Source organism: Dryobates pubescens, chromosome Z, assembly GCF_014839835.1.
Source record: "Dryobates pubescens isolate bDryPub1 chromosome Z, bDryPub1.pri, whole genome shotgun sequence".
Classification (NCBI taxonomy): Eukaryota; Metazoa; Chordata; class Aves; order Piciformes; family Picidae; genus Dryobates; species Dryobates pubescens.
This window is the reverse complement of record NC_071657.1, coordinates 89,451,130-89,470,392: the sequence shown is the minus strand read 5'-3', so window position 1 is coordinate 89,470,392 and position 19,263 is coordinate 89,451,130. Positions and strand designations below refer to the sequence as shown.

Sequence of the window (19,263 nt, the reverse complement as noted above, 5' to 3'; positions counted from 1 at the left end):
TCACAAAATGCTCACATGATGTTTCATGAAAGGGTCACTTTATTTTCCTACAGCTTTTACAGACTACGTAGCCACGTTTGCAATACAAATCAGGTAGACTTTTTACTAAGAAAGAAGGTTTAGTTCAGGGCATCAAGGCAAAAAACAAAGGTAAACAGGATTCTGTTTGGGCCTCTTAACACCAACTGCACCAATTCCATACCATCACCTTGCATACATAAATAATAGACTAAGTCCCTTTAAAACACTCTCTCTATTGGGTTACTGTAGATGGAGAACTGCATGAACACTACAGAGTTAACCACATTGTTTTCCACTAGTGGAAATAAGATCCTCTGTCATTCTCATCAGACAGAAATGTTTTCCCCAACAACTGTAGTGCATGGCAGGTCTGGCAAGCTTACACTAAAAGACTGGGACAGTTAAGCACTAAATAAGAGAATGTGAATTAACATCAACTGCTGATTTTCCCCACCACTAGGCTTTCTTGTAACAAAGACTAAGAACATCGTAATTAACTTTGCTCATGAAATGCTGTGTTCTAAAGTTGGCCTAATTAGATGCACTATAACTCTTGCCAGAAACAGATAATGTGTGTCTTTCATCAGCTTGGGTGATCCGACTTTTTTTTATTTTCAGCAAGTCTGCATAGCACAAATTCTGTTTACCCACAGCTACACAAACAAATGTGGTGTCTCTTAGGTATGACCAACTGCATTTGGTACTTTATGAGAAAAGAACTTTCATTTAAGAATTATTTTTTGTTAAGACAAGAACCCCCCAAACTCTAAAGGCAAGAAAAGAGAATAAAATTAACACCAGTAAGCACAGCAAGATCCTGACCCAGTACTAGCTTTCTGCAGTACAGATACATAACAAGCTTGTGGGGGGAAATCAAAGGGATACGGAAAGAAGGAAGACGGCAGAGCTTAGCAATGATGCTTTTCATTATAGCAATAACAGCAACTAAGATCTATTGGTAAGCACAATGCCTCAAGGACTGCGTGAAAAAGCCACATGAATAAATGCCAAAAAAAAATCCTCAAAGCTGCCATAAGACAATGGAGGTCCAGGCTGATGGTAACTCTCCCCCAAGTTAGTCTTCTGAAGTTACTTTAGCTTGAAATTCTTTGGAACTCCACCCACTATCAGCTAAAGAGAAAACAAGAAACAAAACATGGATGATTCATGTCAGTGCAAGCTCCTATTTTTCTGTTTAAAATAGAACTCAGACTTCAATAGACAGATTTTCTTTTCTTTCTTTTTTGTTGTTGTTTGTTTGTCTACCACTGCAGAGAAGCTCTTGGTTGGAAGCAAAACAAACAATCTCAAATGTCCCAATACTCCTCCAACAAAGAGAGCATGAAGTGATGTTCCCACCTCTGCAGGAGGCAAGCAGTGTTAAAGATCCACCTAAGGTCTCAAGCTGACTTTGTCAGAGTAGTCCTGCTGTACAAAGAAAAAACGGTAGGCTGTTTCCTTTTTTAATGGAGTTCCCTGCCAAAACAGTCCAGGAACAAACAGAAAACTGAATGGCAGTGCAGGAAGAGGAAGGGGTGTAATAGCAGAAGTTCTATTAAATTCGAGTCTCCCCTTACAAACCAAAGTGGCAACAAATCACACATTTGATAAGGATTAATTGGATGGAAAACAAATTAAGTCCAGAATTGTGAATGTCAGAGCGCAGAAGACCCTCTAATTTCATTATAAGGTCCTGCCCACATGCCTAATGAGTTACAGTATTCAACAAACAAGGTTTTGATGTCATGTAGTAGGCACTGAGTTCTAATTGTATATTCTTAGCATACTACAACGCCTTCCCCCAACCTTTCAGTGTTAATTATTGCTATAGGTGTTGGATTTCATAACCAGAGCTCCTCATCCTCTTTAATAATTACTGTTGTGCAAATATTTCCAACTTATGTAGACACTGTTAGAAGAGATCATCTAAGCTAAGCAGCCAGCGAGGCATTCCAGCTGAATTCTGGAAAGCTAGATCACAGAGTTCAAAAGCTACAGAAATTACAACAGCATCTTCTGAGTAAGACTGAAGTCAAACATTAGTCAGTTTTAACTCCTGAAAGTACACCAAAACTACTAGTCAGCTTATCTAGCTTTGTCATACTTTAGACATCTTGGGCTCATACCTAAGTTTGAAGGAGCACAGGATTACATCTAATGTGACTATTTAAGGATATTTTAAGATAAGCAGTTGGTTAGTTTTGGAACTTACACTTATGTGTATGTGTTTGAAATGACTCATGAAGAGGCGAGACTATCAAAAAAAAGAATTCACATCACACACACGCTGTATAGGAATTGTGTATTTTTGGTTTAGCCTTGCATGGTTGCTCTGGCAAGCACAGCAAATAATTGCAAGATTTGTCCTATTAACCAGCCAACAGGTACAATTATCACGTCCACCACTACTAACAGTCACATTCGGTATGAAAAGAGCTTTTAGACAAGAAGCCAGGTGTTAAGAAAGTGTTCATTGCCTCAGTTAAAAGCCTCAGATAAAGGGAATTGTTTCACCTATGAATAACATGAAGTTCAAGATCATGCTGTAATACTTGGCAAGGTACTTCCAAACTTCTCTTATTTTTTAACAAGGAGATACGCCTTTGTGCTTCTTACCTGGATATTCAAGATGACCAGTAAAACCAGCAGGGAGATATAAACATAGTTTTAAATATTTCAGTGTATAGAAACACTTCAAAGAAATGGGGGAGAGAGGGTTGTTAGTTTTCATTTGTTTTTAATAGTTTGTAAGGGCATGGATTTAGCAGTATTTATGTTGGGGGGGGGGGGTGTTTTGTTGTTGCTGTGGGGTTTTGGTGGTTTTTTTTTCAGATTTCTAGACTGCATCAGGAGACTTGGAAGAGAAAAAAATGGCTGCTGTGAAGAAAAACCTCACTAGAAACAGAAAAATTAAAATTCATGGAATAAAGTGAATAAATTATGATTGTACTGCAGAAATTCAAATAGCAAATTCCTGAAAACAGTGGTAAGGATTGGAAACGGCGATGAATATTCTTGTCGTACTAAACTGTCACCATTTCTAGTGTTAATAAGGTAGCACTCCCACCACTTCTAACAGATTAGAGATGCATATAGCAAGATTTTGTTTTCCACATACCTAGTCTGCACATACTTCTATTTAAAATCCAGTCAGTTTTCTTCTTTAAACTGCAGACAAAGTAACTTGGATGATGTAACTTAAGAGCACATTGAAACCTTCCCCTATTCTCAAAGCAGAAATGCTTGCAGCAGTAGAAGCATGGAGTGTGAAATAAAGCTGGTTAAAAGAAGACAAGGGAATTGGTTAGGGAATAGGGGTTTCTTGGCATTCCTTTAAACCATTTCCTGTTCACCCTTGTGGAGTGTAATATAGCCCTAAGAAAATACATCTGACCTCATTCTTTTCAGCTGCATTAAAAAAAAGTTTTTTAAGCAATTTAAATATCAGATTGCACATTCATAAATCATGGGGGGGGGAAGGTTATGCATATTATTACCTTTTTCTTCCACCAAGACAAGTTGGGTTTTTTTTGGGTTTGTTTTAATTAAAACGAGAGCTTTGTTTTTCCCTGGGAGACAAGGTCAACAGACTAGGGCATTTCCTGTCTGGAGCAATGCTATGTGCTTATGCAGACATGAGTCTTGTGACAAACAACTGATTTATTTCAAAGAGGGGGTCATTACAATCATGGCATATAGCAAGACCACATTCTTTCCTACTTGGTTTGCTTAATACTATGGATTACTCAAACAGACTCAAAAAGAAGAAGCATTTCAGCTGCATTGATCCAAAATCATATGCACAAGAAAACAGAAGAGGAAAAGGCATGTTATTCCAGGTCAGACTATGATCATGCATTGACAAAAACTGGGAGTAATCATACTGAAAACAACTGAGCTATTAAAGTATAAAGAATCTGGTCCTACAAAGTCCTGCACATCTTTTCACCAGGCACATAGTTTTCTGCTTTTCAGAAAAGATCACTGGAGCAGACTATCATCAGGGCAATCTATGGTTTCCCTATTTAAAAATCACGCCTCTGGAATTGTGTTTGTTCTATGTACAGGGAATCAGAAAAAGTTCTACATTCATAAAACTGAAGCTACTAAGCACTGCCTAAGTAATGTAGAGACCAATGGTGGAAAAAACAAACAAATCCCAATCCCCTTCCACCCTTTGTTCCTCCCCCCCCCCAAAGAAACACACCCCACCACCAAAAACAACAAGGAACACCCAAAAAAAAGAACATTAGAGTTAAAACTAGAAACATTATTAGTGTTAAAAATAGAAATATATGTCTAAGAAAATTACAATTAAACCTGTGAGACTTATCCACGAGATGGAAGAGGAGAATGGGTGCAAGAGTTGCTATTGCAGATGAACAGGAAGAAATCTATCATTAAGTAATATTGTCTGTAATTTCTACATAGTAGGCTTTTTTCTGTTACCTTGTAGACAGATACAACCCAAGTCACCATTGTAAGAAACACACAACTTAGCATCTTAAGAACAGAATATAAAGTGACTTACCCTTAAAAATATCAGGACATATAGGAAAAAAAAAATGAAAGAGAAATAAAAAATAAACTAAACAACAACAAAACATCACACACATTAAAAAAAACCCAAGACCAAAACACCAGATTATAAATTCAAATTACAGGCATGGAAACTGTCTTGGAGGGACTGGGGGAAAATACACCATGGAAGAACAATTACAGTCTTATGTGTCAGAAGAAAAACAGTTAAAAAAAAAGCCAAGTACATTCCAGCTACATGTTAACTTACTAAATTTCCATTCCAAGTCCGTGAAGAATACTTAATATTCTTCCATTTCATACCAGAAAATCTCATATTGGAATTGGTACCTTCCCTCTCAACAACACCACACAGCTACAAAGTAGATACTATAATTTTACAGGCTGTTAACAGCAGCTATAGTTGCTTATTTGCCCCAAACTGTGCAATGACATAGTGAATGAGGAAAGCCTGGAAGCAAACTTCTATGGCCAGAGCTTAGCCCACTGTTCCTCCAAAGGAAGTTTGATGCTTACTACCTGCTGTGTAATGACCATGCAAGCATCCACAATTAGAAATGAGATAAAAAACGTATCATACATTACCCCAAAGTCGTAGTCAACTAACAGAAACTGATGGTCACTCTTCCAACAGGCCTGAAGAAGCATAACTGTAGCTTCTCCCACACAGTGTTGGTGTTTGCCACATCCCATTCATTGTATCACAGAGTTTAGCACGCAATATGAATACAAAAAATTACTTTCTCCCTCAAATGATCATCTAAGGAAAGCAATAGTACTCTCAAACAAACATAAAAAAGTCCAGTCTTCATCTGGCCTCATACATCTTACCATCATCTGAGTAAACAGAGACAGCTGAAGTGCAGCACAAGAGGAAATTTTCAAGAATTTTTTTGCTGACATTAATCTGAGTTGGTCCTCACAAATACATGGATAACACAACCTTCCTCTTGAGAGCACAACACACTAAATAACCAGCATTGCAAACTAGCTGAAGCGAGACCTGGCTTGTGAACAAGAAACCTTCATTAGCAACAACAAAACCAAAACACCATGAGCAAGTTTACAAGCAAATAACATATGCATTAAGCACTGGTATTCACTACAAGAAAAAAACTCCTGCCCAACACAAAGCCTGAGGCAGCTTCTTGGAGTGCAGCGTTTCACTTCAGCATAGTCCTGTTTGCAACACCTATTCCAACTGCAAAGTTGCACATCTGCTGCGTAACACAATGACACAATGACTGTGTGGTGCAGCAGACACACTGGAGGGAAGGGATGCCATCCAGAGGGACCTGAACAGACTGGAGAGGTGGGCACAAGCCAACCTCATGAGGTTCAACAAGACCAAGTGCAGGGTCCTGCATCTGGGTCGAGGTAATCCCAGGCACAAATCCAGGCTGGGCAGGGACTGGCTGGAAAGCAGCCCTGAGGAGAGAGACTTGGGGGTGCTGGTGGACGAGACGCTCAACATGAGCTCTCACTGTGCACTTGCAGCCCACAAAGCCAATCAGATCCTGGGCTGCATCAAGAGAAGTGTGGCCAGCAGATCAAGGGAGGTGATTCTCCCCCTCTACTCAGCTCTGGTGAGACCCCACCTACAGTACTGCATCCAGTTCTGGAGCCCCTATTATGTGCTGGAATGTGTCCAGAGAAGGGCCACGAGGATGATCAGAGGGCTGGAGCACCTCTCCTATGAGGACAGACTGAAGGAGCTGGGGCTGTTCAGTCTGGAGAAGGTTCTGAGGTGACCTAATTGTGGGCTTCCAGTATCTGAAGGGGGCCTACAAGAAGGCTGGGGAGGGACTTCTCAGGATATCAGGTAGTGATAGGACTAGGGGGAATGGAATGAAGCTGGAGGTGGGGAGATTCAGGCTGGTGGTGAGGAGGAAGTTCTTCACCATGAGAGTGGTGAAGCCCTGGAATGGGTTGTCCAGGGAGGTGGTTGGGGCACTGTCCCTGGAGGTGTTTAAGCCCAGGCTGGATGAGGCTCTGGCCAGCCTGATCTAGTGTAGGGTGTCGCTGCCCATGGCAGGGGGGGGTGGAACTAGATGATCCTTGTGTTCCCTTCCAACCCTGACTGATACGATGATACTATGTGTGGCCGTTTGACGCTGTGCCTTTAAGGAAGGGGCACACTGGCTAAATGTTTGTAAAATATTTTGGTTTTCTAAACGAATTTCATTGGTAGGATTGTGGGAGGAGAGATTGGACCCAGGGGAGTTGGGAACTTTCTCTCAGTCTTCCTTCCTTCGCTGTCCCTCTCGGCTGGATCTGCTTCTGGGATTCTGGCCAACTAAGATAAGATACTAACTCCTGTGCAAGGCCTTTATTCCTTTCCTGCCCTGTTAACTGTCCTCGTCTCTTCTTCTACCTCTTTTGGGGGAGAAGGGAGGTAGGGGGTTGAAGGGGGCACAGGGGGAAGCCCCCTCTGTGGGGGGTCTGGTTTCTGGTTGAGTTCATTTGCTGTATATTCCTGTATATATTGTAAAATACCTGTATTTGTTGTGTTACACAGAATCTGTTTCCTTGTAAAATATAATCTCATTTCTCCGACTGGGTTTAGCCGTGGTCTCTTTCTCAGTGGGGGAGGGAAAGCAGAGCCTTTCCTTTCAAACCACCACACTATGACAGTCATGAGACAAAGTGTGCCCACCAGCTGAGGGAGGCAATTCTGCCCCTCCACTCTACTCTGGTGGGATCCCCACCTGGTGCAGTGTGTCCAGTACTGAGGTCCTCAGCACAGGAAAGAGGTGGACCTGGAAACATTCAAGGTCAAGTTAGATGGGGCTCTGAGCAAGCTCATCTAACTGAAAATGTATCAGATCATTGTAGAGAGTTTGGACTGGATGACTTTGAAGGCCCCTTCCAACAATTCTATGACACGAAGATCTTTTAAGAATAAACTTCCAAGTCAAGTACACATATACAGATTAAATAGCTTCTGTACCTGGATTCATAAATCATTGTCTTCATCAAACCCCCTCATCTACCATTTAAAGGGTTGTATGCAGATTTATAACTTTGAATCTGATTGCATTCCCACATGATGTTTTTCCCCATTTTATGCATGTTGACAAGAAGCCAACAAAGGCAAAACAACCAAAGTCACAAATCTGGCAGTGCACTAGCTTCTCCTCAGTGACCTACCACATACTTTTTTCTATTGATTCATAAAGTGCTTGCACACAATGCAGCTTCCTCTCCTCTCTAAATCCAGCAATCTGTCTGCCACTGAGATGTGCAATAAAGCTGCTCAGAAGCAGTGCACTGAATAACGCTCTATAACCTCACATTCTTGGTTACTTCCTGGAAGATCCCCGAGTTTACCTGTGGCGCATTTCACTTAGACATCCTAGACGCATATCAATCATCGATCTGAAATAGTCATCAAAAGTTCAACGACACTGAGGAACTGCCATTGCTCCTATTGACCAGAATCACATCATATCATAAGCACCCTCCTAAAGCAAAAAAACAAACAAACAAAAAAACCCAGGACACACACACACAAGAGAAACCGACACACTCTATACCCTAAAAAGAAGCTACCGTTGCATAGTCTGCCTGTCTGAAGATCCTCAATAGCCTCATGTGTTTCTATGCTAAACTGAGGGAAAATCCATGCCTTACTGGAACCCAGCCATACAGTCCTGTGGAGCCAGCATTTTAGTTTGGGTTCTTGATTCAAAGTTCAGTCAAGCACACTGAAGTCTTTCTTCTGACTTCAAAGGATACTGTTTCAGCCTCTAGATAAGCAGACAGGTTACAAAAGTTTCCAAGATTCCTAAGAGGGTTCCACCATGCATAGTAAAGAAGCAAAGATAAAAGGAAAGAGGTATGCACCTGTGGACAGAGCAGAACAGGTATGTCAGACATGCATATACATTGATAACCACATTATGTGCAAAGTTGTTAGAACACCCTGGCTTCCATCAAGTCAATGCAAGTGTCTGGACGGTTAGCTCTTTCATCTAAGATACAGACATACAGCATATCAGGGGAATGAGACTCCTCAGACAGCTGTAGAGCAGTGAATTTAGCTTGAGTTTCAGATTATGTTTGCTAGTTGTATTGTTACTTCTCAAAACCCAAACAATACAAAACAGCACTACTGTTATGCATTAAATCATAACACCATTGGAAGAGGCTCCTATCTCAAAATACTTCAACATAAAGTATGAAGTCCATGTAACAAGCAAAATATGGAGAGAAGAGTACCTGTGGTAACAATACATGTGAATACAAACTGCACGTCTAAGAGATGAAGACATCTTGTGGCTGTAGTTAGAAGGCATTCAACTATGAGGGCTTTCACCAGCACAAATTTAACAGCATTTTTAAAAGTTTAAGGCTTATTGTTTAGGTCTAGAACTATGAAAATCAGATCATTAAAAAGCTTCTCAAATCAGAATAACTACACAAGTCCAGGTAGCTATGCTACTAACATATGGGCAAGAATACCAAAGCTGGTGCTGGGTCTAAGCCTCAACTTTTTTCAGGGAACTAACAGCCTAGAATGGGATACTCCCAATTTTTTAAGACTGTTTTGTATCTTTCAACATGACCACAAGCCTCTTACATGATTGTTTCAAGATACTGATCTTTATACAAAACCACTGAATAGTCAAGTTTGGAAATGGAGTTTCCATCTTCCCTGCTCAAAGGAAAGCCAACTACAGCAGGATGCTCAGAGCCTTGTCAGCCTTTGTTTACAAAATTACAGTCAAATGTGAAAAGCTGTAAATTCTTAGCCTTGCATCAATTTCCACTAAAGAGAAACATTTGAAAACCTGTAGTGTTTCAGAAGTTCATTAGAGTAGGATCACATGTTAAGACTTTAATAGTTGTTCATAGAATACTTGCAGCACTGACATACAGCATGCACACAAACTGTCCCAACAGTATGACAGACACCATGGTATTACAGATTTTCCCACTAACAATAAGAAAATGTTAGGTTTCAGTATTCACCTGTGCTTTGTGCTTTTCTCTACAAAGATCTATTTTTCAAACAGTCCCCTAATCACTGTAGCTAACTGTAGTTAAGTGGTCAAGCCCAAACAAGTATCATCCATTAATCTCATCTTGCCCCACAAATCTGCCTTCATCCAACTTAAAGCATCTCCTCACAGTTGTGTTGAACAGAGCAGCTCTCATGAAGGAAGGCCTCCTCATCATTATTCCTTCTACCAGCCTGTCCCATGCAGTGCTTCAGTCATCTCACCTTTGACTAACGAAAGGCACCTTCAGTGATGTACCAGAAGTTCAGTAGTCTCAACTCTCCCTAAACACTACACAGTATTTCCCGGGAAGAATGGCCACTGACACCCCTCGTTCTCCTCTAGCTCAAGATTCACAGATCTTCACAATGTGCTTCTCATGAACCTCAAGGAGACAAGTGTGGTAAGCAAGGGAGCAGAAAAAAGCCTGACACAGCCCTAATGCTGTGTATCTGTGTGGATGACACAATCAGAACAGCTTCTTGAAGAATAAGACTAGAAAATATTGCTGAAATAAGGCAAATCTGTTTCAGGTGGTTAACTCCTTAATGTTTGTTGTCTGCTCATCATTCATAGACTTGCAAAAATATAAGCAAAGGATAAAAAGACTCAAATCTCCAATAAAATAAAATGCATGGGTATAATATTTTTCAGATAATCCTACATAGCCTAATCATAGCAAACTGCTTTTTATTCTTGGTAAAGACCAGACAGCATTCTTCAAACATAAAGACAGGATGATTTGTTAAATCCTCTCCTTTACATTAGTTTCAACTGACAACTTTGACAGCTGGTTGGAAATATTTTATTTTTTAATCAGATTAGGCATGAGTACTGCCAAAAACAAAGAGACAGTACCATGGGAAGAACACTTAGATTGCCCATTAATCCTATTTTTAGTTAATTTTACTTTACATTTAGATCTTACTAAAGATAAACAAATAAATGAAAATAAATTACAACTGTTTTTCTCTAATTCTTCCAAATTCAGGCCTTCAAACTTTTGTGCTCTGTTTAAATGGACAAAAAAAAATTACAAGATTTTACACAAAGATTCCTTTCTTGTTACTAATATATTTCAGAATATTGACTTCTTTTCTTTTACTCTTCCTACCCACTGCCACTTCATGATGCTTAATTTTTGGTATTTGATTTAGCAATGAACTGTCAACAAACTGGCCAGCTTCACATTGTGGTTTTCCAGCAGTTATCTACTACAATTTTGTATATTGCTGCCCATAAAACTCTGGGGTTTAACTCCATTTAGAACAATTTTGAAATGGTAGGGCTTCTCTTCCATCTTTGCAAATCTGTGACTCTGATATGTAAAACATTTGCAAAGATGAAGAGAAACCCTACCACTACAAAACTTAATATTCCTTTTAATGAAGGATCACATGAGGATGGCCAAAATACCCATTTTGGCACAATTAAAACACAGATGAACAGCGTTTAGCTTGCTTGTCCTGGAACCCTGAGACAGGCAGACACCAGAAACTTAACCCTTAACACACAACTTGGGTTGTCAGGGCAGACCAGTGTCCAGGGCTAACCAGTGACTAATCAGTTTCCACAGTCTCCACTCCTTCCTTCAGTTCTAGATGGGTGAGCAAGAAGCCTAGGTTAACAAAGCTCACAGATCTGGGCAAGCAGTACCTGGGAAAAGGTCCCAAGTATGTATGTACAGAAGAATTATTAACCCCACATCATTCTGTGCTGGTAAGAACACTACTTCAAGGACAATAATGGGAGATATATTCCTCATCTAATCTGTGGCACAAGCATGGGTGGAGGTGGAAGTCAAAAGGAAAGCAGTGCAGAAACAGTGTCATTTCCTTAGGGCAGTGGTTCTGGGACAAGCACAGATGTGAAAAGCAGAGCCCACATGAGCACAATGTGCTATCAACAAGACAGAGAAACTGCAAGCAGCTGAGTGAGGGCAGCCCTGCAGGTCTGACCTGATACTCATTCATCCCCAAAACCTCCAAATGCAAACACAGGGTTTAATAGCACCGTAGCACAGCTCTCATTTAATCTCTCTCTCAGCACAGTTCTCATTTAATCTATTCCCTTTTCTTTCTGTCACAACCATTTGGAGATGCTGCATGTTGTTCCTAGAACACATGCAAGTTAGCTGGAAACATACTGCTAAAGCTATGTACTTTCCCTTTCCAGAGACAGCTGATCAGTAGGCATCCCACAAGAGCCCAGTTATTCCTTCTCACAGAACAGTTACCAAAATACTAACACCAATCCCCCAGCTTTAACTGTCCCCCCTTTCTTCCTCCCTTCCCCTATCCTTATCTATCAGTTTTTCTTTGCCTTCTCCTTTACATTTTCCTTTCATCATTACAAGAGGTTATGTATGGACTGGTATTGGCCCTCCTCAGAAGGCTCCAGTGCACCAGAATTACACTTGTCTGATGAAAGTAATCTTAGAAATACTCAGAGCATATTTCTATTGTCAATAAAGAAGAAAAGACAAGAGGTTCCTGATGAACTGACTGCAACAAGCATCAGGCCTTACTCCATGTATTATAGGACTCAGAACACTTTTAAGTTCTTTCCTGCACAAAGCATTTAAGTGTGGAACAGCAAGCTGACTGGCACAGAACCTTACAGTGTCCAGAAATGGATGCATGAAGCCAAATAGCTCCAGAGCAGAAAATGGAGTAAAAGGCAGAAGAACCCTTGACTCCAGACAGAGTGAGGGGGAAGCAAGCCACGGCACTTGTTTCAAGTGGACGAGAATGCTAACTCTTCCTTTCCCCAGAAGAGGTGGCTGAGGACAATCTGTACATTCCAGTGACACAGTCTTCTTCTGTACATTGTACTACAGAATCAAAAACTATTGAAATACACAGTAAACTGAGGAAAAGCTACAATCATGATGATGTGTTTCCATCTGATTTAATTCAACTTCCAATAAGATATGGATACCTAAAAGAACCCAAGCTTCAGTAGTTAGTTTTCTGAATAATTGGGTAAGGTGGTCAGACAGCATTGCTATTTTCCTTTATAGCCAGAGTGAACTTGCATGCATTTGGGTTTGGGTTTTTTTCGGTTGGTTGGTTGTTTTTTTGTCACAATTGCCCTGAAACAAAGTAGTACATGTACAGAATGGATAGTGCAATTTTCAATAATCCCATGCTTCTTTTTAGGTTAATTGTAGCTTTCAGTGGATAAAAGAATTTAAGTGCTGCTTTAAAAAGATCCTGCTTTATTATTTCTAAAGTTGCCCCACCCAAGTTTTATTCTCCCACACATTCAGCCCAGAGCATATGGAAACACAGTGGAATGCATCCCAGCAATCTCTCTGTTCCAGACCCACACACAGCTTTTTATACTTTAAAAACTGTTGAATCTGAGTGTACAACTTTGAACACTTGGAATTAAGAAGTGCCAAGTCTTAATTAGCATCGTGTCTAGATTAAGACTCAGATTTTAAATGACAACACACCTAACTGCTTCATCATCTTGAGATTTATGGAACAACTACACCAAACACCAAACAGCAGATTTTTTCCCAAGAACTGCAAACTTTTCAACCCCTGCATGACAATACAACCAATAGGCATTTCCAGAAATACCAGAAGACAGAGCTTGCAATTAGAATTAGGAAATCCCAGACTGTCTTGGCTCTGCTTCTGACATTGCTTTTTCTGCTGAACTGCACAGTCAATTTTAAAAGACACTGCTATTTCAATTATTCAGTATTTAAGATATTTGGAAACTAATTCCAATTCCAATCATCACCTTATCCAGTCAAAAAGCCAGCAATCAGAAGAAAATTGGCCCCTTGTGAAATTGCAAGCAGTGTTTTTCAGCAGATCTTCTGGGCTCACAGGTCTTAAAACCTCTCAGTTTTCATCTAGATATATTAAGAAAGTGAAAAAAATCCAGCCCCACATAATATGCTTTTCCTAGAACATGCAAGAATGTAGTTAAAAACATATTTACCTAAACAGATCATTTAGGTTCCTACATCTTAGTATCAAAGAGACAAATATTTAACTATGTGTAGGTGCTTTAAAATGCTGATGAGCATCTTGTTGTATTTAAGAAGCAGAAAAAACATGTTTAGACAGGCTTAATACTTGTGCACATTTGAAAATCTACTCAGCCCTCATCTGCCTGTTTAAGATTCTGGATGCTTTTGAAGTCAGGCCACAAACTGACTAGTTACTACAGAAAACAATTCCATCTCAAGTATTAATGAGGCCTAATAAAATATCAGTAGCACTATTTTTGTTTTAATTAGACTATTTCAAACTGCTTTTCCAAACAGGAAAGAACTTCTGTCTTACTGAGTAAAGATGTTGATTCACTGCCATGTGAATAAACAGCAGGCTATTAAACAAACTGAAGTTCTGAAGTGATAGTGCCTGGCATCACCACTCTTGCAACAAATAAAATAGTCATCCTTTTAGACTGTCACCTTCCCGATGTAACTAACAGGTTTCACATCAATAATGAGGAACAGGATGAGAAAGAAGAGCAGAAAATACAGCTTCTCAGATAGATAGGTCTACTTGCTTTGTCAAGACCTAAGTGTGATTTCTCCTCTTTTGTCTAGAGACACTTGGAAGGATGCACATCCACTACTTAAGTTCCCATCTCAGCATTTGCTCCCACACAGCACCCTGTGTCACAGATCTCATTCTTGGACTCCAAATGCACATGTTCACGTAGCAAATCAACCCCAGGAAGCACTTCACAGGGACTGAGTGCATCTAACAAGAGAGATTCTTCAGTTAATTGAGCTGCCTGCACACAAAAAGTGAATCAGATGAGGTACAGAGGAGCTGAGCAGAAACAGTATCAAGTGACTCTGGTTTAACACCAGTCAAAGTCCCAACACTCAGCTGAGGACTACACTGATTTTGCTAAATCTCAGAATTAACAGCCTTATTTATTGTGCATGTTCCCGTAACTTCCTGGCTGGCATGCCTGTTTCCATGGTTTTTAGACCAATAATCTCAGGGTATGATTTGACTACGCAGCTAAGCCAAGCAACAACTGCAGGAAGCAATGTCTTTCTACTCCATCTACCTTCACTGTTGGACTGGCCTCACAGTGAGACAGAGCAGAAAGTCAACCTGCTCTGGGGAGCTAAAATGCACCCCACAAAGTAGTTTCCTATCACTTTGTGTTCCTGAACTGGCTCACTGCAGAGTCACCCTCAAAACTAGGAGGGCAGAAAGAAAAAGGAGCTGGGACATCTCCTTTGCAAGCTGCAAGACTGGTGCAGCTAACAACACTACAGCAAAGCCTCACAGCAGAGGCCCAGATATGTAAGCATGATTATCAGCAGTTGCGCCCACTGTCGATTCAGCCACTCCCAAACAACCAATAGAGCTTTAATAATTCACATGTGTTCTTCATTCCAACATACGGTTTTATGTTATCAGCCTTACTGCTGGATATGTGTTTATGCAGCTCCTTTTCTCACACACACCTTGAAGACTTATTCCTACTCCTTGACCTCTTTCTGGTTTTGTTTTGGGTGTTTGGGTTTTGTTTGTTTGTTTGTTTTATCCTAAGATCTAGGGTAATAGGAAGGGTACTACACCTTTCCTCCAAGATACCATCAATTCTGCAAAAGAAGGCATTAAAGATTTCCTCCAGAAAGAAACTCAAGAGAGGTGGTATGGGAAAGCGTCCCTCGATCCCTTCTGACTTCACCCTCATTACCAATTCAAAAGCAGTTACCACATCTTATAAATTGGGATACAAATAAGACCAGTTCCAATTAAAACCACCTCCTCTTCCTCCTTCTCACAAATTATAGCTAAGGGCAGCTTCTGGAATCTAAATAGAATGATAATTTTCCTTGCTTACCTTGCACAAAATACAGAACAGCTCCTGTTGGCTGTTTTGAATTATGCCCTTAAGGTCTGGCTTCAAAACAGAGGAAGCCAGCCTGTAATGGATTTAGACTGCTGTGCTCTTAGAGCTGTATATCTAAATTTTAGGTATCTAAAACACCCTTTGTGGTCAACTTTGTCTCAAGCCAGTAGACAGCAGTAGTACCAAAACTGCAGTTACTTTGAGACTCCCAGTTTTGGGGAGAGGCATGATCAAGTTATCAAGGACAGGTAAGTAAGGAATAAGTGAACCAGTGAAGTTTATAACAGTGGGTGGACTAGCTACAGCAAGATTTAGTTGCATCACGCATGTCACTTACCCTTTGCTCTAGAGCAGAAGCCCAGCCAACTAGTATAAAAGTGTCAATTAAATCACCCTAACACAAAGGCACACCTAACTTCCATAATAGCAAGTGTGTTCATATATTAGCCAAGGGGCTGTTCCCATTACTCAAGCAGATGCCTATAAAAAGTTTTACTAGTGCAGGTAAATTCAAGATATCAATTGCTGCTACTCAATGCAACAGGAACAATGTCTAGCCACAGAAGTCTAGCAGTTCTAAACTGAATGGTATATTCAGTTAGATGAGACACCAGAGACTTGTAATATTATTTTCATTTGTGCCACTGGTCAATTCAGTTTGGTGACGAGCAAAAGCCAAACACTACTTAAGTAGTTAGAAGTGTTTCCCTCTGCTGCCAAAGGTTGGTTAACATACTTAGCCCACCTCTAGAGCTAGTCTTTTGAGAAAGAGCTCTTGGTAAACTGAACCAGGAAAGCATTCTGCAGTGTTGCTACTAAAAAGACAAGAGAGCAGCTGCACGAAAAACTAAACTGTAGCTTAAAAGACTTTCAAGTAGTAACCACCACATCGTCAGATTACACCACAACAGTATTTGTACAGATACTGAAGTGCATTACAAGATGGCTAAAGAGGCCACTCTCACAGCACGCCACAAGATCTCCTTTACAAAGTATGGCCTGTACTACTCATGAGTGCTGTGTGTAATTTTATTCCTGAACATCAAAACTATTGGAGAGGCTCCATTTTGAACCTTAAAGCATCTTCACCAAACATGGCTACTGTAGGAGTCTGTGCAAGTCTCACCAAGACAAGAAACAATATGTATTTATTTCAAAGCAGCACAAAAATTTAGGATGAAGGGTGGAACATAACATTCTTAACAGACCATGGAAATTTGTTGTCTGTACCAATGAAAATCCAGAAAGTCAACTAAACACAGTCAGCTGTTTCACTGATTGATCACTTCATTATCAAACAAGCATTAACATTAGTGTTATGACAAAAAAGCTGGAATGAGTAGCAGTAGGAAAAGAAAAACAAGAACACGACTGGATTACAGCAGTTCCACTACTCCAAGGGGAGTATGCTTACTATGCAAATTGAAGCTTGGGTCTCCACAGGTACTACTACCAGCAAGTGGTAATATATGATGTACAGACTAATGTAGTTCTGAAAAGTCTCCTGTAAGACCTTCATATTTGTGTCTGTCCCACTCACTCACATCTTCAAGCATCATATCCACCTCTACTGTTGCACCAGAACTCAATAGCCAGAGCTGCCACAGCTGGTTCCTGTATTATTGCTGACAAAGAAATCCTCAGACTTGGAGATGTTTTGTTAAGTGCTCAAACACTACACTGATAAGAATGGTATTATGTTTAGACAGAAATATGACTGGGCAGTAAAGTCCTTACTAGGCTTAATCCTACACCTAGAACAAACTTTCCGTCTGGGCAACAGCACAACCTAATAGAATTTCTGCAGACCTCACACATGTGCGTGATTCGTTACTGGGTGTAAGGTAGGAAAAGTGTTAGCTTGTATCACTGAACAGAAACAGCCTACTCCATATTGTACTCAGCTGTTGCTTTTTTCTCTGTAATTCATTAACCTACAACCTTATCAAGGTGGGAGTAAACAACTTGTTTCCAGCATGGAAACCAGAAGTCAAACTGCACAGAAACACTTACGTCACTCTTCCTGAACTTTGCTTTTAAGCTCTTCATGCTGATCACATTCAACCTTCTGAACCTTTGAGGAGCTTTTTATCCTTCTTCAGTATCTGTAAGGAAAATAAACAAATAAATAAGATTCCTACTTGAACCTTTCAGTTCACTGGTATCCAAGTCTGAACTGAATTTGCATACCTTAATCACCCTTTGAGGATTTAGCCCTCAAGCTCTGAAAAAGGCTAACAGCCAGGTTTCTGTTTCTCCAAAGCAAGCCTAAGTGTGATCACAGAAGAATAGAGTGAATAATTTACTAAAACTCAAGAGTGTATCATGCTATACTAATTACCTCTTGACATAATTAGATCACCAACATGTTCATACATGTAGCAGTTTTCCCTGCCCATTGCCTATTTTGCTATTATCATCAGGGTGGTGATTTGTGAAATGGGAAAAGGAGGAATAAGTGTGCAAAATCATTCATTAAAACTTCACCATCCTACAACCCTGAGACTGCACTGAGTAGCAGAAGTAACACCACTATTGTACATACAAGTCTAAACACTAATTAAACTCAAAAATATGCCTAAACCGTGCATGACACACTAGGACAGCTGAACACAACACAGCAGATAGAATCATCTGAACAAGAATAGAGGCTATCACTGGTATAATTGTTTAATATTCTTCTATATAAAACCTATGTATTCTTGGAGTCATAACTGTTCCTGATTTGGCAGTGCACTATCACAAACAGTAATTTTCTCCCTTCCTCCTTTCAAAGTGGAAAAAAAAAAAAAGCAGCAGCTGTGTATACATATACAACTACCACTACAGATAAGCTGCAAGCTCTTATAGAGTACCAGGAAGCCAGTGCCTAGAGCAAAGTTTTAATATAACAAAAAGTTTTAATATAACCACATACTATTAATTGCTAATGTAACAGTGAACATCACCTTAAAGTAGCATGCCAAAGTACTTCTTCCTAGAGCACAGCAGAAAAACTTAATGAAAGGGAAACATACATCTGCATTGGGCAGAGCCATCCATGCAAAAACATTCAAAATTTCAATTTTCACAGTATGCTTACTGAAACAGCCAGTTATTCTCATCTGCAAGTTTTAACTGCTACACAAATTCTTTCTAAGGAACAGTTTAAAGTAAAGGATGTTCAGCTGTATAAACTTCCTCCCTCCACCCCAGGAAAAAATGAGAAAAAATATTATGAGTCTGGTCAGATAAATAAATAACTAAATGAGGCCCGAAGCATAAATTTAAATAGGTCATGCATGGTCACTAATGTTTCACATCACTCTTCAGAAACAGTAGATTACAGTTTGATAAGCAAAGTTAGATCCAATTGCTCCATAAAAGAAAGTCTAATTAGTATGAAGCACGTTGCTATGTTCTAGATAATCACTCTACTATGAGGTCTAAAATACAGCTACACAGTATATCTTTGCTTCCACAGAATACAGCACATTTAGGAACAGCATTTAGTTCAACCCTCTATTTATCTGACAGCCACTTAAGACAAACACCTTTCTTTAAAACACACAAACAAATAAAGCAATCTCATACCCTACTTACAGACAAATACATTTCCCACAGAACATAAACCTCCAGTAAGTCATCTGGATAGGGTAATTTCATAGTCTGTTAAAATATTGTTAAATCTAATTAAATTACTCTAATTAAACAGTCATTTTTAAGTCCTATCAGATTCCTGATTGCTTTCAAGCATATGATTGAGGGGTTTCATTCAAGCTTCTTGCTCTTCATCTCAAGGAGAACATGTTTGTGGCATTTTGTTTAATACTTTAGCACATAAAAGAAAAAAATTTTTCACACCCTCACT

The 19,263-nt window shown here is 39.8% G+C and overlaps 1 protein-coding gene across 2 annotated transcripts in view; it reads right to left on the bottom strand.

Annotated features, from left to right (window-relative positions):
* RAI14 (retinoic acid induced 14) overlaps positions 1–19,263 on the bottom strand; it is a 99,785-nt gene that overhangs the window by 71,501 nt on the left and 9,021 nt on the right. For both annotated transcript variants that reach the window (XM_054177983.1, XM_054177984.1), the window contains exon 2: positions 17,427–17,518. In XM_054177983.1, the coding sequence (XP_054033958.1) occupies positions 17,427–17,462 (36 nt within the window). In that variant the 5' untranslated portion in view covers positions 17,463–17,518. The remainder of the gene's footprint in view (positions 1–17,426; positions 17,519–19,263) is intronic.